The sequence below is a fragment of the Urocitellus parryii genome, chromosome 7, assembly GCF_045843805.1.
Source record: "Urocitellus parryii isolate mUroPar1 chromosome 7, mUroPar1.hap1, whole genome shotgun sequence".
In the NCBI taxonomy this organism is placed as follows: Eukaryota; Metazoa; Chordata; class Mammalia; order Rodentia; family Sciuridae; genus Urocitellus; species Urocitellus parryii.
The window spans coordinates 111,815,492-111,840,760 of NC_135537.1; the positions used below are offsets into that span (position 1 = coordinate 111,815,492).

At 40.5% G+C, this 25,269-nt stretch overlaps 1 protein-coding gene across 8 annotated transcripts in view; it reads right to left on the reverse strand.

Moving 5' to 3' along the window:
• LOC144255917 (uncharacterized) overlaps positions 1–25,269 on the reverse strand; it is a 79,332-nt gene that overhangs the window by 40,245 nt on the left and 13,818 nt on the right. For 7 of the 8 annotated variants that reach the window (XR_013343995.1, XR_013343994.1, XR_013343996.1 and 4 more), the window contains exon 2: positions 7,290–7,422. Coding sequence is in view for 3 of the 8 variants with exons in the window: in XM_077801022.1 (XP_077657148.1) it covers positions 7,290–7,422 (133 nt within the window). In the remaining 5 variants the exon portion in view is untranslated. Of the gene's footprint in view, positions 1–6,329; positions 7,130–7,289; positions 7,423–25,269 lie in introns of those variants that run through there. The other variant, XR_013343997.1, reaches the window with a different exon arrangement.

Here is a 25,269-nt window from a genome sequence, read left to right on the forward strand (position 1 = left end):
TCCCATTTGGCAACTTCCACGGAACTGCCATGATGATTTCTGAGGCCTCCCTGCCCTTGGGAAGAGACCTTCTGCCAGGCAAGCCCAGATCTCTAGGCCTTGGGGAAAACTGCTAAGGCTGATGAGTGCTGTGACTGTCAATACTGAGAAGCAAGTGAGGAGAGAAGAGCTAACTGGAGCAGGGAACGAAGTCTCAAGGGCTGCAAGGCACAAGAGCAAAATGTGAACAGGAGACCTATGTGGCAGGGAGGCGCGCCAGGGAGTCACCAGGCCCAGGCACTCTTGCCTCTGTGTCCCTGCTCACTTACCTTCAAGCAAAATGGTGCCTGATCACCAGCACTGGGTGCCGCCCGATGCCTCATCTCTGTTGCTTCTCCTTGTTTGAAAAGATCATGATTGTGACTTCCCCTACACAGTACCTGGGTGGCATCCTATCTGTGTTCTTCAGCTGTAACTCTTCCCCATCTACTAGAAATATTGTGTTCCTATTATCTCCTCTGCCAAGGGTGACACGTGGCCCTTTCTGCTTCAAGTGCTGGCCCTATAACTCTGGTTCTGCCTCTTTAAACATACTTCACATGTGAAGGACCAAGCCATCAATAATTTTTTTTAAAAGTGTGTTGGGCTATCTTCTCCTCTTGCTCAGTGCAGCCCTGGCTCTGAGGTGCTCCCTGTGGACCACAGTTGGTACCCTGCATGTTTCTGCAAGTTGTCATCTCCAAGAAGCTTCAACCCCCCAGAGAGCTGTCTCCTCCAGAGAGACCTAGCTATCTACCCCCACCCCATTCCTGGCCCCTTCCTCCTCCCAGCCTGAGAATATGGCGTAAGCATGATGAGGCCAGGTGTCTCCCTGAAAACAGGTCTTCCAGCTCTGTTCATGTTATTGCCTGCCTTTCAGCTTCCCCTCACTGACAACAGCAAGTCTCAAAAGGTGAAGAGCCGATACACATGCAGCAGAGTATGTACAAAGATTTCGTCCATCAAACTAAAACATTTTATATTTAACTATTAGAGATTTCTCTCATTAATCTTTGCAACAGATGCTAATAATAACTCATATTAACTTAACCATTTGATCTGTGCTGGTGGTCCACCTGTATTCTCTCTGCAGGGATATGGGGGTCACTGAGCCATTTTATAGTCTGTTAGAGGTTCAGAGAGGTAAAGCAACTTGCTCAAGGTCAAGGTCATGGAGCCAGAAAGTAGTACAGCAGCGAGGGTTCAAATGCAGGCAGCCCAGCCCCCAGCTGAATGGCATATTGTCTACTGATACCTAGAAACTGAATATAGGCTCTCTTTCAAAAAATGTGGAACAATTTATGGTGAAGGAAGAGAAGAAATGATTCAAAGGCAATCAACTGAAAAGATAGATAGCAGCTTCTCTGGAACTATATGAGGTACAAAGAATCAAGAATAAAGCAGAAATTATGAAGCACTTTAAGTGTAGTAGACAGGAACAAGTCTCAATTTTTTTAACATATGAAATGTTCTAAATTGTTCTGAGTAAAATCAAAATTATGGGGGAGGGAAAAGTGTGAATATTTTATACACAAAGATCAATTTATATGGTATAGTTAAAGAAAGATACTGTCAATTTGGAAGAAAATACTATCAAGGATAAACTGACACCACAAGCATGCACACACATACACACAAAGAAACCCCCACAGAAGAGAAAACTCCAAGAGACAGGTATCCTTAAACCTGAATTATTCTGCTTACCAGGTCTCAGTGGGTATGCCTTTGATTATATTTTTATAGAAAATTCTGACTTCACTATAAGAAGTAGGCAGCTTTCTTTGATTCCACAAGGCTGGATTTCAAGTATTTTGTAAATCCTCTACAGCTTGGATGTGCCTTTCCATACACATAACCCAGGGTATTATAATGCCCTGTTGCTCTTAAAAAAAGATTCCACTGAGAGCCTGGTTTACGTTATCTTTTCTTAATTGCCACTCAATATGAAAAGTTCATTTCTTTAATAATAAAAATCTTCACCGGAGCTGGGATTATACAGCAAATATAAAGAAGCTACTTGGAGAGAGGAAAATACAATCAGGATTGGTTTTGTAGGGCCAAGGTCCTTGTACTGGAACAGTGTAAGTTCAGAACGTAAGATCTTCAATACTTCAGCTGCCTTTATTATACTGAGGCTCATTTTTCATGAAACAAAAAGTGACCAGGTCAAACCCTAAATGGAATCTTTTGTGTGTGTGTACTGGGGATTGAACCCAGAAGCATTCTGCCTCTATGCTACCTCCCCAACCATTTAAAAATTTTATTTGGAGAGAAGTTTTCACTAAGTTGCTGAGGCTGGCCTGGAGCTTGGATCCTCCAGCCTCTACCTCCTGAGCAATCAGGATTAGAGGAATGAACCACCACCTTGGGCCCTAAATTAAATTCTTATCATTGGTGATCCGTGACCACTTCTGTCATAAAGAAGAGACTATAGTCAACCCTTCCCACAGGCATTGTCATATATCATGACTGAGATCTGGAAAAAGGCACATTGTTTAAGTGAATGAAAACATCTTTTAACTAAAAAAATATTTTAAATTATTTAAATATTTAAATTTTTTATCAAATAAAATTATAATTAAATTTGATTGATTGACCAATGTGTAATTAAGTAAAATATTTTTAAAATTAAAAAAAATTAAGATAATCCCTTTGGGTCACTCAAAAATGTGGAAATATTTTTCAGTCTCCAGGAGATGCATTACTGCGAATGCTGCCATTTAGATAACCATTGGTGTGTGTGTGTGTGTGTGTGTGTGTGTGTGTCCTGGATCGCACATAACTCTCAGGTGTGAATGTCAGTGTCTCTCTGCCTGCCTAGTTCATGGTTTTCATCAGAAGAAATGAGAAGAAATAGCATAAAAATACTGAAATGATCACAGCCCATGAAAGGCACTTAGCATTATCCTCAATCAATGAGATGCTCTTAATATTCTCACCTGAGCAGGAGTTCCCAGAAAAGAGAAGAAAGGATTTGTGAAAATATCCAGAAGTTACCTATGTTGAGGCACCCCTGAAAAGCCCCCTGCAGTCCATACACATAAGCCAGTTGCCTGGTCTAACAATTCCTCTGAAACTTAATTTATTGTGACATTGCCAGCAATGTAGGAGACAGTGTGGACTGCAGGCATTGTTCACACACCACTGACATCTATCCACCCTAATGGTGCCTCTGCCCATTAACACAGGTGGACCCGCTTATAGATCAGATAGCCATTGTCCATGAAAAGGAGCCACACACATGTGGCATGTTTGTGATCAGAACCTAGCCCCCTCTTCACCTCTCCAACTTCCTACAACCTCTTTTAATTTTTTTTAATATTTCTTTATTTTTTAGTTATTGGTGGACACAACATCTTTGTTTGTATGTATGTGGTGCTGAGGATCAAACCCGGGCCGCACGCATGCCAGGCAAGCACGCTACCTTTAGCTTGAGCCACATCCGCAGCCCCCTTAATTTTTTTTAGCTGCTTGGCTTCAGATCTCATCTCTGTCCATTGCTTATGTGATGTTCTCCAATCACACTGGCTGATCTGTGCTAATCGCTAAATGTCCAACTCTGGGTCAGCATGACCCATGGAATGCAAACTTCACCTAAGTCACTAGAGACTATCAAGCTTGACCCTACCTGGCACTCTCTCCTGAACCCAGAAGCATTCTATTTATGCTGTTTTTTCCTGCATTTCTCATTTCTTCTGATGAAAACAGCAGGTAGAGGAAGACCAACTCACACCTGAGAGTTATGGGCGAGCCAGGACACACATGCAACCAGGTTTCCTAAATCGTAGCATTTGAGGTAATGTATCTCCTAGAGACTGAAAAATATTTCCACATTTTTAAGTGACCAAAAGGGATTATTTTAATTTTAAAAAAATCATTTACTTAATCATACATTTGTACATCAATCAAATTGAATTCTGGGAGGTGCACCAGGAGGCTCTCAAACCCCAGTTCACTAGGCCACAAGGAAAAGTTAGGACTGGGCTTTCGTCTATGATTTATGGCAGTGAATTCTCTACTTTGTACCTATAAGATCCAGCATCACTTTGAACAAAACTGTATTTTTTGGCTTCATTATATGAAATCTGTACAAAGCACTGTAATAAGGAACGAGCAAGGCATGATTTATGGCCTCCACACATAGGAGATTTAATTTTGCTTTTACTCAATGGCCTACCCATTGTGTGAGCAGAGTCAATACCAATAATGAAATGTAGACTGAAGGGCTAAATCAATCCAATAAAATGCAATAGAAAGACTAGAGGACTGAGTAAATTTGGAAAGGCTAGTGCCTGCAAGATTAGTATTTGGACAACAGGTAATTATGAAAATCAATACCTGTATATGAAAACATGACAGGCAGTCTTCCGTCACAAACAGAGAACCCATTACTAATAGTTTGGGCTCTGAGTAGGGATGAGAGAACAAAACAGGTCTGGAGGATTCTTATCAGAGTTTTGCATGCATGTACACCTCCCCATGTGACTGAGGGTGGAGAGGAAGGAAAGCTCTGAGCTGCTCATTCTGGGTTTTATTTAGGCCCTTTGCATTTCTCTGTGCCCCTGGCTGACAGAAACTTTGATCTCATGCTTTCCATTTGATATCAGGGCATGCCCCTAGTCCTACACCCTTGCCTTCCCTCACCCCATCCTTATAGGTACCAGGAACCATCATCATGGAGCCAGTAATCTATCAGGTACAGTGAGGAGGGCTGGGATAATTTGAACCACTACTCAAGGGTCAGCTGTTGGCAGGCACTCCAAATACTAAGAGGTAATACAGATGACCTGGAGGGGACACAGCAAAGTAAAAATAAGTATACACTGATAAACGTAGACACCCAGATCCACACACAGAGAAGAAAAAAAAAAAAAATATATATATATATATATACATACACATGTGCACACATATATTCATAAGGTAAAATAGCTTCAGTGTCTTAACTAGATTCCTGTGATGATGAGTGATGTTCCACCACTAAGCAGTCTGCAGTCCCTTAATCCCCTCAAAGGTATCCACATCTCTATTTTAAAGGTAAGAGGCTCCAGTAGACAACACTGGTTTGTTCCAGGTAACCACTGATGAGCAGGGGGCCCAGTATGGGAAGCTGCCTCTCTCTGATGTGATGTATGTGCCCCTTCACTGAACAGCCTCCGTGAACCACAGAGCATTGAAGGTAATTCCAGTGTGGCCACAAGTAAGTCTACAGCCATGTGCCAGCCAGAATCACTATTGAGACCTCCATGCCTAGGCTATGAGTCTGGAACACATACAGAGTCATTTAGGAAGTCTGTTCAAACTACCCTGAACCATGACGCCTGTATGGCCAGACCAGGCGATCCCTTGTGATAAAGTTTTGCCAGATGCAGTGGTGCACGCATGTAATCTCAGTACTTGGGAAGCTGAAGAGGATTCTCTAGTTCAAGACCAGCCTCAGAAACTTAGCAAGACCCTGTCTCAGAATAAAAAACGTTAGAAAGGACTAGGGGACAGCTCCGTGGTAAAGCACCCCTGATTCCTGGATTTCCATCTGTCCTTTCTGTCTGCTGCCCCTCATCTGAACAAGCTGATAGGAAGAATCTCCCTCCACACAAGGTCCCATCCTCAAGAGAGAATCCATTGCCTACCACCCCAGGATCTCAAGCCAGATTCCTCTCCAGAACTCTCTCAAGCCATTTTTTTGGAGTGATTGGCAGTGATGCTGCTGATTCTGGAAAGCCTCACCATATGGGTAGCCCACCTTTTTGTACCTTCTTGGTGTGAGAGTGATCTTGGCAGTCTCAACACTGGAACCTCAATTTGAGTGGGATCCAGCTCACTTGCAGGTGGACACCACCACACTCCTGAGACAACCTCATGCTAACAGTGGATGGAATGCTTTGGTGGCCACTGAGAAACTCTCCAGGTTTCATTCTTCAGAACCTTACATGCTGGTGTATGATGCCCTCATCAGAAGTCTGTCCTTCAGTTTGTATGGCTCCTTTGTTTTCTATTCAAATGACTAAGATGAGTTCCAGTGGGAATGGGAGTCACATGACTTTGATGACTTTTTAGGTCATTTTAACAGTTGGTATTTTTTCACATTTTAAATTTGCCTTAGGTGGGCAATGTTTTCTCTGTATCTAAATTTGGAAGTATTCACACTTGGGGCTGGGTAGTTTTGTGTTCTTCCCTGTGAATTGATGTTTTGCAGCATCCCTGATCTCTACCCAGTAGAGACCAGTGGCATCACCACATCTTCCTCCAGTTGTGACAACCAAAATTGTCCCCAGACAGCAAATGTAACTCAGGAGAAAAATCACACCTGGTTGAACACCACTGCTCCACATTTATTCAAAAAAGATATTTGACTTTTCTGATAAGAATGGGCATGAACCAAGTCCTCTGTAGTCCCAGAGGAAGAGAGGAAAAAAAGATGAAAAGCTGCTGGGCTACATATATCCCAATGCGAGCAAGCAAAATCTATGATAAATTGCAATTTTATCTTCAAATCTCTTCTTTCCACTCTTAAACTAATTTAGACTCATCCTCAAAATTGCTTACATGCTATGGAGATGACGCATTATAGCTTATAAAATCTTTTTTATAAAAAATTGATTACTCAGCTGCTTGTATGCAAATTCTTTTCCCTTATCTGAAAATATCAGAATTGCAGTGACCACAATGATTTTCCAAAAATAATCACACACCGCAGTGTGCTATGCACTTTAGAGTGTTCCCAAAGAACAGGGGATGTTAACAATCATTTATGTGATGGACACAGACAATAGTCTCTATAATGCATCACATATATCCATATTATATCTGCTGTTACTTTTGTAAATGACTTCAAAATGCTTGTTTATAACACAAAGCCATTTTATTGCCTAACATCCTCATTCTTTCAATGGGTTCTCCAAGAAGGATAGGCCATAGTTCCTCATATTGATTGCAATTTGAGGAGATAGCAATTGATGCTTTGTAATTTTTTAGGGCTTAGAGGCAGAGATGACTCCAGAAATGGAATTCAGAAGAGGAAGGCACATCACACCCACATGTGCCATTGATAATCTAGCCTCTGCTGCTTCTGGTATGCATCCTTGGTCCTCTATGCCTCAGTATTCTAATGCTGGAAGAAAAGAATGATGGTTCAGTCTTAAAGAGAGATCTACACCTGAAAACACAACTTTAGTTTAACTGATGTCTTTTCCCATTGACATTTCTCTAAAAAATTCTGAATACTTTTACTCATATGACACCTTTCATTTGAGAATCCAAGTAGTGCTTACCTCAGCTTTAATTTTATTGTCTCTAAAACAGAGGCGTTGTAGACAGGCTGCAGCATTAGACTGGACTGAAGGAAAATGATGTTGCAACATCTGGATCACTTCAGGCAGTTCTGGGTCTCTCCATCCAAATTCTCTGAACAAAAGGAAGGCAGGATAACATGAGGATGAGCCCTCTAGACTGTGGCATCTGGTTAGCACACTGATGAATTGTACATACTAGTTTACACAGAAATATTTTGCAATTGTTGTTCTGGTTTCTTTACACATGGACGCATCTAAGAGAACATCATGAAAAGATCACCTTATGTAAATAGTTTTAAAGTGCATCCATACACATTGATTATATAAGATTCTACACACATATAGCTAGGTATGGTGGTGCATGTCTGTAATCCCAGCAACTTGGCAGGCTAAGGCAGGAGGATCACAAGTTCAAAGCTGGCCTCAACAATTTAGTGAGGTTCTTAGTGACTTAGCAAGACCCTGTCTCAAAATTGAAAACAAAAAGGGCTGGGGATGTGGCTTAGTGGTCAAGTGCCCCTGGGTTCAATCCCTAGAACCCAAAAGGAAAAAAAAAAGATTACATGTATATATGAAATTAAATGTATCAACTAAAGTTCCACATTTATAAAGATTATGATTATGAAAAATAACAAGATGACCCATAATTATATTAATATAGACACTTTTTTTAATTTGGCTTATGTGGATACTTTGTAGAGATCACCTTTTCCTAGTATATTATTAAAAAAAAAAAACTGACAATAGGACAGACAGCAGAATACATCAGACACTAGAAAGGCAATATGTCAATCAATGGAAGGGTAACTGAAGTGATACAGCAATTTGTATACGGGGTAAAAGCGGGAGTTCATAATCCACTTGAATCAAACCGTGTAATATGATGTATTAAGAACTATGTAATGTTATGAACGACCAATAAAAAAAAAAAAAAAAACTGAGGCATGGCATTTAGCTAAATTTTCAGATATGAGAAAATATAATTCATGATAGTAGGTGATGCTGATATCATCATTATTTTCACTTTCAAGGTTGATGTTTTTATAAACTCACTTTAAAAAATAGAAGAGCTTCAGTCCTGAAAAAAGTAGACAAAAATTTAAAAAGATAAAACATAGACATATTCTCTTAATGCTTTTCTGGGGACAAAAGTACAAAAAACAAAATGACATTTTAGGAGGAAATTATTTATTTAAAGACATTGATGTATTCACAAAATGTTAATACATTCTATGTACTAAATATTCTTTTCCTGAATCCTCCTTTTTACATCTAACCTACTGCAAAAATCTATTTTTCAATTTAAACTTAGGGAATATGCTCTAGATATCCTAAATCAGAAATGATATCATACCATTGTCCAAATGGATATTCTCTTCTGAAATCTCTCAGCTCAACCAGTTAGATCACAATGCTGATAGGACTAACTCTATGGATTCTATTCTTGAAGCAGAGAACCAATTTTTAACTGAGAAATAAAAAAAACAACCTCTGAGACCATAGATAAAAACTTGACCTCACAAGGCACAGAAAGAAGGGTGCTATTTATCTGAAAGATGGGCTACAGGAGGAATGAGATGGCTGTGCAGCATCTACTCCTACTCCTCATGAAACAACTCAAAAGCATGTGTCCTACTGATGTCAGGTCTGCGCTGTCTTCTGCATGGAGATAGTCATGAAAAATAGGATGGAAAGGAATAGACAAAGGTTAAAAGTTTCCTCATAGGTTCTAACCTGTTCTCTTTATCTTTTCTTTATCACAACTGGTAGAGCTGTCAAGAAAACCGTGAAACGTGTTGGTGCTTGCTTTACTAAAGACACTATGAAATAGGAAGGCTTTTGAAGTGGCTTTGTTTTTATTGGAAAGACAAAGAATTTCATTTCATGTGCATTGACTATTGACTATTCAATAAATCTACATACCATCAGAGGCAAATACATGCACATTCTCAACAAGACACATAGCACAATACTACATTTGCTGGGAAACACGTGTAAGTGACTGCTGATGCTGAATCCTTCTTGATATGTGATCACAGTAGAAAACTAAATATGTGAAGCTGGCTCTTCTTTCAAATTTAATTTCCTTTTGTTGCATGATCCCAAACCACCACTGCAATATGGACATAGCATGGTCCTTCTCATGAAAGTAGCCCTCTAGAATTATATGCCTTGCAAATCACATCAAAATCTGCAGGGCAGCTACAAATTTAAGACAATGGGTGGCTAAGATGAATTCAGTAAGTTTAGACTATTAGGACGTGATTAGTGAAGAACTTATTTCAGTCTACTTTATTAACCAGGTGGTAATTGCTCTATTAGTCAAAGACTCATGGAACATACCTTTTGAACAAGAGCTTCAGGGGAGAAGACTTAGAGACTTTTTGAACACATGCATACAGTGTAAACATGTGTACCCACACATGTCACCCCCCAAAATTCATATGGGACCGATGAACATTCCAAAGAATCATGAATTCAGAAGAGATCCAAGCTCCCTACTGATAGGTCAGAAGGAACCTGGTACCAGCTTAACACCTCTTCTAGCCACAAACCTCTGGAATCCCAAACACCCACCCATCCCTATTTCTACCTCCACGGATCTAGTTCTAACTGTCCGTCATCCCCCACCTCACTGGCCTTCCCACTATCATCTAACCATACGCAAATGAACTTGGCTATCTCCATTTCCTGCTTCGGTACCATAGGTGGCTTCCAGCATTCCTGGTAAAAGGACAGGAGGTCCCCTTGGCCTTCTACATTGCCTCCCCATCTCTCTATGCTGGTCACCCTGGAGACAGGTGGGCATCACTCTCTCCTGCCTCAGTTCCTTGGCTACTGTAGGAGGATGATCTCAGGATCTGGCATCAGAAAAACTGGAAAAGAGTTCAGAACTTGAACATCTGTCTTTAACTCTTGTATCTTCTAAATATGGGATAGTCCCTTAGTCTTTGTTGACTATGGCTTCCATAGATGAAATAGAGAGTAACAGCGTAATATAATAACAGAATAATAATAATAATTATTATTTATAATAATAGCACTGTTCTCATGGAAGATACCATAAATTGGTAAGTGCTTAGTAAACTATTCAGAGCTAGATATATTCTAGTAATTGTAATGCGAAGAGTGCTATAGGGACATTTTTTTCTTTTATAATCATGTAACACTATCTAATTTTTTAAGAACTTCCCTTTTATTGACATGTATCCATTTGGACATTATGCTTATGTGAAGAAATAGAAGTGAAAAGAGAAAGATTGCTTTCGCTTGTAGCAAAATTTGCCATTTTGAAACTATTTTCTTTCTTGCTTTTCCCTCAGAGGCAGGGTGGGTTAATGGGAAAGATTTTTTGGATGGAGCCAGACCTGATTAGAACCCTGCTAACCCATCAACTTTCTCTGCAGCCATGGTCTCAAGTCTGTCCAGCTTGCCCCTGAGCCTCCACTGGTCAGAATGTGGTGGGGAGTATTTGCCACATAGGTGCACTTGGAATCCATCTGCCTCCCTGAAATCATAATTCCTGCTCTGGTATATTGGTGGAACATCAGCAATAACAGGTACAGATGGCACACAGTGTAGGGCCTCTAGAAATGTCAGGTGTTACATATAACTAGACAAAGAAAAGTAGAATAAGAAGCAAGAAGCATCTATAATTTTCTAAGAAGCTGAACTCAACACTCATTTGTTACTGGGCTTCACTTCAGAATGTTAATGGAACCGGAGAATATGCAAATGTAACCTTTTCTTCATTAAAACTTGTCACATAGACCAAAAATATTGTGACTAAACCCTCACTCATATATGGACTGTCTGAACTGTTAAAATCACAACGCTTAGCACAGAGCTAAATAGCAAACAGTTTGAAGTTCTTTACAAAGTTATACTGGGATTGAAACCAAAGAGTTGGAGGACTTTCATAACATTTGATTAAGTTTCCCCAAGGAAAAGAGTGTAGAGACACCCAGGGTCCTCACAAATTCAAACTTTGGTTTTCGACATAGCTTCATGTCAGAGGGGACAGTGCTCACTTTGAATGCAACCTGAATAACTTCCACTGGGAGCCTGACTGTATGGAAGTTATATAAAAGTATGGAAATCTTAATCATTCATGAACTTTTGAACTTTTTTGAAGTTTTAAAGACCATATCGACTTTGACATTCATATCTAGAGCTATGAGGATAGGCTGCTTTGATTTTTATGCTGCTTGTTGATTAAGTTGGAAGGGCTGAAGGATGCTAGATATAAAAAAAAACGTATTTTTAAAATAATAAAAAGAAGATATGTCAACCCAAAAGAACTTATCCAATGATACACACATGAAAGCACTAATGTCTCAACCCTCAAACAAATAGTATAAAGTTAATCACATTTTTAAAAAAGTCTTTGCTTTTTTTTCAGAGGGGGGGGGAAGAGGGGGGAGGGAGGGAGAATTTTTTAATATTTATTTTTTAGTTTTCTGCGGAGACAACATCTTTACTTTATTTTATGTGGTGCTGAGGATCGAACTCAGCACCCCACGCATGCCAGGCGACCACATTACCACTTGAGCCACATCCCCAGCCCAAGTCTTTGCTTTTATACAAACAGTAGCACCAGAATTAGGACTATCTAGAAAGTGAGTTCAATTGTTATATGGCTTTTAGAAAGAAAGGGCTTTTTTCAGCCTTTCCATATTGAGTTAGATGGAATTTCCTGAACTGCGTCATAAGCATTATTCATTCCACCATGCCTTATGGGGTCAATCTCATGATGGAGCTGCCACTGTGCTCCACGGACATGTGCCCAGCTCACAAGGCACCTTTAAGTCACCTGCCAGTAGGAGAGAAATTAACAGAGAAGAAAAGGAACTAGTCCTTTTGGCTCAGTGAAAGGACAGAATCCCACTGGAAAACCAGGAGGGAGAGATTCAGGATGCTCTACATCTGCCCTGTGTTTGGACTTTGGTTAGAATACATGGGATGCTGGACAGTCACCCCACATGACCCAGGTCCTAATTCCTGGTATTGTGAGTATTGTCTTGTCTGGCAGATGTGAACACATGAAGGGTCCTCAGATGGGAGATCATCCTGGATCATCCAATGAGCCCTAAATGCCATCACAAGCATCCTTCAAACAGGGAAACAGGAGACTGGACACGGTGGAGGCAGTGAAACAGGGAAGTGAGAGGGGAGGCTGCTGTCTCTGCAGATGGAGGAAGGAGCCTGGAGCCAGGAAAGCAGTACTCTGGAAGCTGGAGGAGGCAAGGGGATGGACCTCCTGCTGGAAGCTCTGCAGGTAGCAAGGCACTAGTGACACCTTGTGTGGCACAGAGTACCCGAGTACAGACTTCTGATGCACAGAACTAGCAGGAGTAAAAGTGTGTTGTTTTAACCCAGTAATTTTGTGTTAGCTTGTAAAAGCAGTTGCAGGAAACTAATACAGAAGACCACCCACTGCCAAGACCTAGCTTCTTGGCCTCCTCCTCAATTCCAGGTCTAAGAGTCTCTCATGTGACATCTGTTTACCAGGCATTCTCTTCTGTTGATTTACTCTGACTTCCTGGCCACCGCCTGCAAATCTATGTTTATGTATTTGAAAATGTAACATCCGTGATCTGCATCTGGCTCCCATAAGGCCCAGGAGCCTTCACTTCTTGCCATGTTCCTGCCACCTCTGCCTGCTGTGCCCAAGGATCCAGCCACAGGCCGCCTACTCCACCTGCCAGTGTTTATGGGGCAGCAACTGTGCCTTCTCACCAGGACACAGCACTGAACAGAGCAAATGTTCCCACCTTTGGAGAACTTACTTTCAGATGGGAATTGGTAATTAATTGTTAAAAGAGAAAAACAGATTACTTCTCAGGTCATACTAAGTGTATAGTAGGGTGAATAATGTTCCCCGTAGAAACCTATCGGATTTGGAAATAGATCTGCAGACATAACTAGAGTAAAGATTGAGACAAGCCTATACAGGATTGGAATGGTCCCAGGTACAAAAAGAGTGTCTTTTTGTAAAAGACAAACGGGAAGAGAGGGAAGAAGGTGGTATACAGATGGAGGTGGAGACTGGGGACAGGCAATGGCAAGCCAAGAAACAATAAGGCTACCTGGCAACACAAGAATCTAGGAGGAGGCTTGGACCAAGCCTCTCTCAAGCGTCCAGAAGGAACCAACTCTCCAACATTGAGAATTCAGACTTCTGATTACCAAGCACTCAAAAGCAGATTTCTGTTACTTGAAGGTGTTCAGTTGTTACTATGTTATGGCTGCCACAGGAAACTCACTTAAAGTGATGGGAAAAACAGCATGGAGATCAGAACAATCAGAGCCTGGGAGGGTGGGCGTGTGGGGGTTTGTGCAGGCGTTGTTACTATACAGAGGCCAGGAAGAAGAGCCTGAGGCAGAAGTGGGCTTGGCATGTCAGGCAAGAGGTGAGAGGCCAGTGGGAGAAGTGGAGTGGGACCTGCGGGCCTTGATAGGAGAGGCAACAGGGGCCCAGATTATGGAGAATATGCTGGCTATTGCAGGCCCTTAGATACTTCCCCAGAGAGATACTTGGATGGTGGTTATATGGACATATGCAGCTGTTACAATGCACGAAATCCAGGCCTAAAAGTGTGCATTTCTGTTCATCAAATATACCTGGATGAAGCTGTTTTTGGAAGGCGTCCCTGGATCTGCTGTGTTGATAGCCAGCTTTGAGGGGCAGGGTGAGAGCAGAGTGTCCTGAGAAGCAAAGAGTTTGGGTACAATTTGCAGGGTGACCCAGCAGGGTTTGGATGGGTGCATGTGAAGTATGAGTAAAGGGAGCTCTTGGAGACTCACTGGGAACCCCCCTTCCTCCCCACACATAAGGGTATCTTCTGTCACTCATCTCAGGTGCAGCCTGGACCAGTGAGACAGGTGGGGAAGGATAGGCCACCTTTTGGAGACTAGGACTATTTATTTCAGAATAAGGAGGAATGATTTGAACCAGCAAGTTTTCTACTGGCTGCTGAAGTGGAGAGAGACAAACAGTAAAATAATGACAAAATTGGTTCCTTTGAACTATTGTGGGTACCAAGTGCTGGAATTAGTCTCTGCCAAACAATGGGTTTCTTCTCTGAATTCAATCTAGAAAAAGTTGAAGAGGAAAAATAATGTACCATGATTAGCCAAAAGTTATGATATTACTTAGCATTTGAAATTACATATAATTTAAATGTCAATGAATTGCTGCTTCTATTGAAGATGTAAATATTTTAAAAGATGATTAGGACAACAGATATTATCAGTTATATCATAACATCTATATAGTGTCAATTAACTTTAACGTGCTATTTATTTATTCATTAAGGCTACTAAATGTTTCAAGAAAAATATGTACACAAGGAAAAATTAATAATACATGTACATAAGAATTGAGTTGCTCTGAAATTTTGAACAGGTTCTTTTTGGTGGCAATAGCCCAAGAGAAAAGATTGCAAATTAGTACCCATAAAATTTACCTTGTAAAACATAATGACTTTATGGAAAATGCTTATATTCTACAACTATGTGCCTATTTAAAAATTAAAAGCCCATATTGTTCCTTAGAAAAGCACCTAGAAATGTGGACCCAGAGTGGGAACTGGAAGGAAAGAATTTGATGCTCAGGATATTAAGATTAGAAAGACAGGATCTAAGGATGTTTGATCTACAGCTTTTAGTCTGTTGATATTAGGAGAAGATCAGGATTGTGCCTCCAGGTTAGATTAAGAATTTGAGAAAAAGTAACAAAGGCCCAGGTCACTTCTAACATTTTTTATGCATATTTGGATATGCACATGTATCTGTGTGCTTATGAGTACATGTGTGTATATATACATATATATGTGTATCTGTGTGCTAACGCGCACACGTATGTATATGATGTGCTTGCATGTATATATGTATATATATTTACAAATCTTTGTGTATGCATACATACACAAGATTGTACAATACACATACACATGTATTTTACATAGGTAATAGGGTGGTATTTGGAATGAGTAAATTTCAAAAGCAAGTTGCTAGACAGGTCAATGCCAGGGAACCAAGAATAGGATTTGGCTTAAATTAAGTGATCTCGGGCAGATTCAGGGTTGAAGGGCTGTGTTCTGCATAGGTGGTTACCAGGTTGTGGGGGAAAGTCTATGACTAGGTATCTTAAAAAATCTCATTTTTCTAGGAGGAGGGAAGAACAAAGCCCTGCTCAACCCATGGTGGACAGAGAAACGCAGTCATGTTGGCCAGGCTTGGGAGTTGTGTGGTCATTTTTTTGAGGTGTGGATGACATTCGGTGTTTTGTCTATATTCACAGATGCTTATGGAAAGTAGAGACTTTGTTAGGATCCATCATGGATGCAGGACCCTGCCTGTGGTTCATGAGACGTGAAGTGCTCAGGTTCAACAGGAGAGAGCTCAGGTCTGACAGATGCCTGCCGGGCCTCGCTCTTCCCGTCTCGCACCTGGGTGTGAGGCCACCCTGTGAGGCCATCAGGGGCACATCTGAAGGGAAAGTAAAATGCTGAAGAGAAACTTCCCATTCTAAGGCTTACTGCCTCTGCAGAAGGGTCATTCTAGGGCTAAAATCGTTTTCTAAATCTGCCAACGTTTTAACAAAACTACAAGTTAAACAGGAAGAAGAAAAGGAATTGAACCAGTTGATTTGTCACCAAGAGCTCTAACTCTGTGTCCTTACAGCCTGAAATCTCCCAAAGAGCAAGTTTGACCCTCAGTGAATCACCTGAAGAGTGACCTCATGGATCACGTGGTTCTAACCAGGAATACATTCGGAATGAGAGGGAAGCTTATTGAGCAGTGGTTGTGTTTAGTTGCTAAAATGGGAGGAAAAATAAGACACCAGGGCTGGGGATGTGGCTCAAGCGGTGGCGCGCTCGTCTGGCATGCGTGCGGCCTGGGTTCGATCCTCAGCACCACATACCAACAGAGATGTTGTGTCCGCCAAGAACTAAAAAATAAATATTAAAAATTCTCTCTCTCGCTCTCCTCTCTCACTCTCTCTTAAAAAAAAAAAAAAAAAAAAAAAAGGAAAATAAGACACCAAAATTCCACAATTAGGCCTATAGGAACTAGTGCCCCTGTCAATAATAAGGCAAACCCACCCCTCTAAGTACACTACTCCATGTTGCTCTTAAAGGAATCCTAAGGAAGATAGAAATTCTGGGGCTTGAACACAGGGGCACTTTATCATTGAGCCACATCCCCAGCCCTATTTTGTGTTTTACATAGAGACAGGGTCTCACTGAGCTGCTTAGCACCTTGCTTTTGCTGAATCTGGCTTTGAACTTAGGATCCTACTGCCTCAGGCTCCCCAGCCACTGGGATAACAGACATGTTCCATCACACCTGGCTTATTTTTCCTTTTGAGACAGGGTCCCACTAAGTTGCTGAGGCTGGCCTCAAACTTGCAATCCTCCTGCTGCATCCTCTCAAGTCGCTGAGATTACAGGTATGAACTAACATGGTCAGCTCATCATTACTCTCAATATAAGAAAAAAGAAAAACAAGTACAATGTCAGAAGAGCTATTCACGATTACTTCACATTACTAGGCATGAAGTACAAGGGAATTCCATGGGTGTTTCTTTTACCTTATTTCACAGTACATTTGATATAAAACTATTAACTTATTTCCATCTTACTGTCTGGATTTTTCCAAATGTAAAATATGGACATTTTTTTCACTCTTCAGTTTGAATAAAACAACCAACATTGGATACTCATTAGCAGTCCCTGCAGAACATGAATCAAAGGGGTGTCAAAAGGCCACCTGTATACCCTCATCCTAGATGATTCTATAGCTGGTGGGCAGCTGAATACATTGGCCAGCTTCTTTGCAAAGTGCAATAATAATGATGATGATAATAATAATAATAATAATAATAATAATAATAATAATAAAATTCATTTCAAGATGATGATATCCAATTACCTTTAACTTGGACCTGCTGATAAAGTCTTAGATGAGGCTTTTATTACATTGTGTATGGCTAACTCATAGTAAATGGTTATGACTTATTTGAAAATTAACTAAATATTTGCAATTAATTCACAAACATTTTATCCTATTGTTGCCAAAAACCTCTATAAGTTAAAATGGGCAGGGGGTAGACAATGGAAATGGAAGAGGTTTGACTATAGGAAAAAGAGCCAATGGTAGATAAATAGAAGTTTACTTATGCAAATAACCAAAAGGTACGTTATTTCTATTACCTTTTTCACTAATTACAAATAATAGCTTCTGTGATGGAGCTGTAACTCACATGTGTAAGGCCTTGGGTTCAATCACCATCTCCACAAAAAAGAAAAAAAGGTAGTTTCTTCATTAAGCATTTTTTCAATACATAAGAAATACATTGTTTTTAAGTTCTGTCTATATGGCAGCAAACCAAAGCCACTAGAAAAAAAACAGAATTTGGATCTTTAAGAATGCTAATTCAATATTTAATTATTGTACAAATATATGTTTTTAAACAAAATTTTCTTGACACCAGCCAGTTCACATCTTGCCCTTGAATCTTCTGCTGGTGCTGGGCCAGGTACATAAGCATCCACTTTTCTGCCACTTTCACAGTAAGAGGGTTTTGCTGCAAACCCTGTCACTGCTGGGCTGCTCTGATCAGGAATGAGATCCCAGGTGCAGAGTGTTTGAATTAGCAGCTGCTAAGTATGTGTTTCCCTCCCTTATGCCACACGTGAAATCTTTGCTGGTTCCCTGCTAGGTTGTGAACTCCTGCAGCTCTACGTTCAAAGGAAACTATTCTTTGAAACAACTGGAGTTAAAGATTGACATGACTTCAAATTAATTGGGATTCTATTATGTGCCAGTCCTTGGAGGAATGCATTGAGCAAAACACATTTCTTCAACAGACATTTTACTAATTATATTTTCTAGACAATTTAATGCCAGCAAGAGAAACATACAATTTTTAGATCGTTGAATATCTGATATTAATTCCCATGTCAGCTATTTTTGGCACATGATCCAGAAAAAAACCTTTAAAACATGGTCTTAGTTGTTTTGCTGAAACTCAAAACAATTTTATTTATTTATATAATTATTTAAAATGATGTTGATTTTCCTAGAACACAAAACAATGATGTGTTGATTTAAAACAACAACAAAAACTCACATCTCAATTTACAAAACAATCTGTAGTGGATTACACATCTGCCCTCAAAAAGATGTACCTAAGTGCTAATCCTTGTACCTGTTATTGAAAATTACATGCTCACAAATGTAATTAAGTATCTCAAGATAAAATCACCTTCCTGGATTTACTGCAGTTCCTAAATCCAAGGACTTATATCCTATGAGAGAAAGGAGAGGGGATTTGAGACACAAAGATACACAGGGAATAGGGTCACGTGACGATGGAGGTAGAGACAGGGCCACCAACATCCAAAAGGGTCAGGGCAGGGTCCCACCCAGATCTAAGAGGGTATGGGTTTGCTCATGCCCTGACTTCTGGCCACCAGACTGTGAGAGAATACATTTCTGCTGCTCCAGGTCACAAATTTAGCAACAGGAACTAACATACGACATTTTTAAAGAGAAAAAGAAAACGTTTGGAATGAAAATATAACTTAAAAGAAGCCCCACAGCCTCTGGCTGTTTTTTCCTTCCTGAAGCACGAAAGAAAATCTTTCTCCAAAATAATCCTCAGAGAATAATCTAGCTATGAAACGACACATGTTTTGGTTCCACAACATGATAGAAGAATACATAAAGTTTTAAAAGTCATTTGTATTAAGAACAGAATTTACTGTTTTTTTCTCAATTTTTTGATTGCTCAGTGAAAAGAATAATTGATTTGGAAAAAAAAATTGTGAACTCACTCATTAATAATAAAAAAAACCTGAAAAACCTCACAACACTTGACCTCCCTAAATCTCTAAAGGCCAGTGTCCAAGAGCAAGGCCACGTGGCTGCTCAGTTCTCTTGCTTCGATGCTGACTTGCGAGATGGCAGTGCCCATGTACATGCCCCTCCCCAGAGATGACCAGAGGTAACCTACCACTCTGCTGCAAAGCTTCTTTTCCTTTCTTCTCAGGAACCTCACCCCTGCTCCAGCATCTTGCTCTGCTTCCACACATTCTCACAAAGGCCCACATCCCTTAACTGTCCCTCTAACCAGAAGGCTCTCCATAGTTCCCTGTAAGCTCAGTGCTCTTGTGTCTGTGGTGTGATAAGGGCCTGGTTGGCAACTTAGCATTATTTGGAGGTGGTAGAAACTTTAAGAGATGGAGCCTTCCTTCTGGGAGGAAGTTGGGAATATGTCCTGGCAAGGGATTGTGAGAAGCTGTCACTTCCTTTTACTCTCTTTGCCTCCTGGTCACAAGATGAACAGTTTTGCTCTCCACATATGCATGTCCCAATGTGCCACCACAGGTTCAAGAACAAAGGGGCCAACAGGTTGTGGACTGGAACCTCCAAAACTTTGGGCCAAAACAAAGGTTTTTCTCTTTATTAGGTGACTGTCTCAAGTATATTTGTTACAGTGACAGAAAGTTTACTAATACAGTGCTATATCACCTATCTCTCATTACTGGTCATTAAGGAAGTAGAGGTTTGAATGTGGCTTATCTCCACCAAAATGCACCAAAATGCATGACAGTGCTTAGTTCCAGGCACAGCTATGTTGGGAGGCATCTGGGTCATAGGCAGAGTCCTCACATATGGATTAATTCCTCACTCCTGTGATTGAGGTCTTACTTTTGCAGGACTCCACACGTAATCACAACAGTGTGTTGTGGTAAAGCAAGGCAACCCCCTCATGTTTCATGTCTTATGCACACACCTGTTTGCCATTCCATCTTCTAGCATAGACTGAAGAAGCACAAGTCCCTTGTCATGCCAAGTTCTTAAATTTCCTAGGCTCCAGAACCATGAGCCAAATTAAACCTCTTTCTGTATAAATTTACCAGGCTCAGCTATTTTATTATAGCAACAGAGAGTGGATAAAACTTTCTCTCTCCCATATTTCTTCCATTCTCTCTTGCCTCCACCTTCTCACTGGGCTTCCTTCACTGGTCCTATTTCTTTTACTTTCATTCAGAGATTCAACAAACCTCCTTGGAGCATTTTACACCACCAGTCTCTATAAATTTCCTGGTATCATGGAGGAAGAGGCAAGAAACCACAAGGACAGAGTACTTACAAGTGCTAAGAAGAAGGCATAGGAAAAGTGGGTACAGAGATGCTAGTGACCAGGAAAGCCTTAAATGAGAAAGTGATATTTAAGAAAATGTTTCTCTGGTTGCTGACAGGAAAGGAGACTGGGCAGGACAGAGGTTGAAGATAGTGGTAAGCTTAAGACATAAATATGGAGTCACTGCCATTAGACAGCAGTTAAAGCTGAGTCTGGATGGGCTCATCAAGGAAGTCAGTGAAGACAGGCAGGGAACAGGCACCCCAATACTGACTTCCCTCCTCCTGAGGCCCTCTCCCATGGTTTCCACCCACTTCACAGGCACTGCTTACCCCTGGTTGCCTGACTTCTGGGCTTTGTGTAAGTGAAACCATGCATAAGGCCCTGAAATCCACTGTTATTAGCAAATATTAACATTTTTCTTGACTGGTCCAAGAGAGAGATCACATTGACTAATTTTTATTACATCATATTGTTATAATTTTTCTATGAATTTTTCTAATATTTTTAAGCATTACACATAATGGAAATATCATCAGGATGTGGCATGCACACACATACCCATCCATGTGTGTGATATGTACACATATCCCTTAAAAAAGTTTTTAAAATAATACACAATCTTAGAAAGTGTGATATACTCTGATAATCATTTATTTGATTCCACTTTATAAAATGCTGGCTATCACTAATAGCTTGAGAATTGCTATTTTAAAAACCATTCCATGCAAATGGAGTTTGAACACAAGCAGGAGTAGCTATTCTCATATATGACCAAGTAGATTGCAAGGAAAAGTTAATCAGAAGAGACAAGGAAGAACACTAAATACTGTCAAAGAGAATAAAAATTAATGCAACAAGAAGATATAACAATAATAAATATTTATTCCCAAAAGTGTGCATAATTACATGAGGAGAAAGGAATAAGAGAAGGGATCTTGTCAAAACAGAAGTGAGATCAAAAAAGTAAAAGCAGAGGATTAAGGAATAAAGAGGAGAGGAGGGGAAATGAAAGAACTGTGAAATAAAGTTGACCAAATTATACTAGGTACATGCTGAGAGCCATTGCCAAGTAGGAATGACTCATGGCAATTTCTTTGTCAGCCTACCCCATGTTGCTTAGAGGAAGGACTCTCCATTGTGGAAATGGGCTTGTCTTAGACTCAGGTCATTTGCAGTGATATTGTATTGAAAGGTGACCTTGCTCAAGGACCAGGGTGGATCCTGGTTTAGGGCGGATCAGGGTTTAGGGCGGATCAGGGTTTAGGGGGCTCCTTGGGTTTAGGGCGGTTCCAGGTTTAAGGTGTATCCTGCTGCCTCCAGGCACCCGCTCCTTGAGTTCCCGTTGAGTTCTCGAGGGATTGAGAGAGTATTTGGGATGCAGAGCCCAGTGGAAGTGTGGATTTCCCCAGAATGTGTTTGTAGAGTGCCGGTAACAGTTCGGGAATAAAGAATTGCTGTTTGAATCTACAAGGCTGTGAGTGGCTCTTGATTTTGTGCCCAGCCAGACTGCGGCAGGCACACATGTGAATATACTACAATGCATTCTGATTTTATATATAACTATAATGCATTAAGCTTACTCATTACTGTTAAAAACAAAATGACAATGAAAACCACTAAACATCTATTTAAAGTGGGAAGGCTCCTCTTAATCACAGAAAATAATTTTACAGCAATTTTATAAAGAGTAAGCCATTGGGCTGAGGGTATATATCTCAGCTGGTAGCATTCTTGCCTAGCATGCACAAGGCTCTGGGTTCAATCCCCAGTACACCCGCCCCCCAAAAAGCAAGCCCTTAAACTAGACATGATGGTGCATGCCTATAATCCCAGCAACTCGGGAGGTTAAGGCAGGAGGATCACACATTCCAAGTCATCCTTAGCAACTTAGCAAGAACCTATCTAAAAAATAAAAGGGGTTGTGGTATAGCTCATTGATAGAGCTCCCTAGGTTTAATCCCCAGTCATATGAAAGAAAAGGGGGGGGCTATAAGACATGTCTTAATATACAATCTACACTAAAAGCAACTGTGATGATAAACTCTACTCCAGCTAACTGAGGCTGAATATCCAAGGAATGCTATGTTCTTGGATAACTTCCATACTGCAAGGGAAAAATTAAATCTTCTAAGTCATTATACATGCTAATATTCCATAATAAATTGAACAACTGAAATGTTATAAAAATTTTAGATAATAAAAACTCCACATTTTCTTTAATTGTACTTATTTATCTTTTGGTCATTTATAAGGAGATATTCCATACCACACTATTTCGTTCTCTTCTCTGCTGTTTTATTTCTCCTTTCATCATATTCATCACCACTACCACCATGTGTCTTTCGCAGCATCCCCTCACTTGAGTCTAAGCTTCATGATGGCAAGGACCATTTTTGCTTGTCTACTTTGCTGCTATCCCTAGTACTCAGAAGATTAGGAACACAAGAGATATTTGTGAAATAAATTAATAAATTAGTGTTAAAATGAGTAGAACACTGACTTCTGCACAGAAGTTCAACCCCAACAAATCACATGCCTCATTCTTTTCCCTCCTACATGGTTATGAGAGAATCACAGAAAGACAAGCCCCTATATTCTGAAGGCATAAGCTGTACATCATGCACTACCTATCAGTGCTTGTTTCTTTCTTCCTGTACATTTACAAGTAACAACTCCCCAGCTCCCTTTGGCACTGTTTTAGAACTACCGGTTGCTCATTTCCTTTCTGAAAAAACAACAGATGTGAAATCAAAACACCCTGTCCTGATGCCCTTCCTTCAGCTAAAGTCAGAAGCTCCTCAGGCCACAAAGAATAACAGCAGCTAGGAAAAGGCAAATGGCAGCAGGGAAAAACAACCCAGAGGCTTCTACCTTGATGTAGTCCAGTAAAACTGAAAATGGTTTCATCTTTTTCTACTTGTATCCCTATGCAAAGAAGTAGCTGGACCCTGAAAAAGAGGCTGTCTTCTGGCTGAATACCCCAAGTTGTGGGAGAAAAGATCATACCAACTGGCAGTTGGGTACTGATTTGCCATTGGTACTTCATCCACCTATTTGACTGAATCTCTCCAAAACTCATGTTAAGGGTCACGTAATCCTTTCCGCAATGACTTAATCAAGCTTGCTAGAAAATCTAACAAGAATCCAAGTTTCTCCTTGTTTCTAAGCTTATGGTGTTGTTATCTGATGTCATTTGGAAGTGGTTTAATGCCTTCTCATTAAAACACGCGTATGTCTTGGATTGACATTTAAAGTTTGGGAGGTGGAATGGGCTCTGCTAGCAGAATAAAAGCAAATCACCTAGTAAAACAGGAGATAAATGCATAAATCTAGCCAGGGACTCTGAAGCAGAAATACATTACTGACTCAAAATATCATTTCAAATGACTTTATACTACAAATGGGCTTTAAGAGACATCTCAGTCTGCACATGTATTCCCTGCTGAATGTGTTGCCTATTCAAGTAATCAAAACCAGTCCATTTTTAAATTCAGGATAAATCTCAGGCCTCAGAAACAGGAAAAGGAAGGAAAAAAGAAAGGTTCCAAAGCCGAAAGGCAATAGTAAATGTTACTCATAGGACCTACCTCTCTGATATGCCTCAAGCTTGCTAACAGCATTTCTATGCCACAGACATGATACTCTCCTTTGTCCCCCATTTATTTTATAGGGAGTCCTTCCCTAATAGCCAAGAGAATGAGACAAAGCACTCTGATATCTCTCCTGCTTAGAAAAGGCTCAAGAGCCTGGAGAGATGCCACAAAAAACAGCATGAGTGTAACAAACAGCAATGGCCAAGGAAATTCAATCCCAATTGATAATCTGCCAACTGGGAACTACTCGATAATTGAAGAACAAGCATCTATTTAAATAGCCAGTGTCCAGTTAAGTATAAACCGTGTGGTTATTAGGATCAGAGAAGAAACCCCATCCTAAATCACCACTGGCCTGTTAGAAGTTCCAATGACTATAAAATTATTCCTCCCTCTAAGGTGAATGTTCAAATCTTAAACAGACTCAGTGAGGCACAGAAGAGATCCACCAGGGTAGTGGTGTTTCAGGTCACAGCAGGCTTGGCAATGTCAAGTGGGATGGGGGGGGGCATGCAGGGATTACCTTGAGAATTGACTATAACTACAAATAAATTTTCTGTGGCCTAAAACCCATCTTCCACTGGTAAGTACAATAAAAAATCATCAGGACTAAATGAGATCCTAGCACTCAGAGCAATCATGGTTCTAAAATATGGCCCTAATCTTAGACCTGAACCTGAACCCCCAGAGGTAGCATCCGGGAGCGTATGCTGTTAATAAGTTCCCTGAGGTTATTTTGAAGTTCAAGAAACAATAAGTTCATCTCTTTCCCTCCAATTACAGATGGGGAACTAATAAATCATTCAGGAGAGAGTGCATGTTCAGGCCTTCACATTAGAACTTTGTGACCTGAGAATGAATGACCCAAAGGCACTTGTTTCAGCAGCCACATATAGCCAGCCAGAGTAAGGGCAGCCAACTCCCAGCCCACAGGCATCTCCCTCTCCAGAGCTTGGTGTGTGGCCTTTGAAACAAGTGGGAAGGGAAGGAGAGAAAAACAGAAACCTATCATTACATTCTACACTGAGATTAGATTACAAGTAATGTGGTGAAGAGCCTTTAATAGACTAGAAATACTCTCACAGAGATGCCTGTCAATTCTGTGCAGAAGAACTAGCTAGTAAAACTTTAAACAAACAATTATTTAAACAATAAGTTATTTTACTTCTCTGCAAGGCTGCTGAAGTCAGAACAGAAGAAGAGT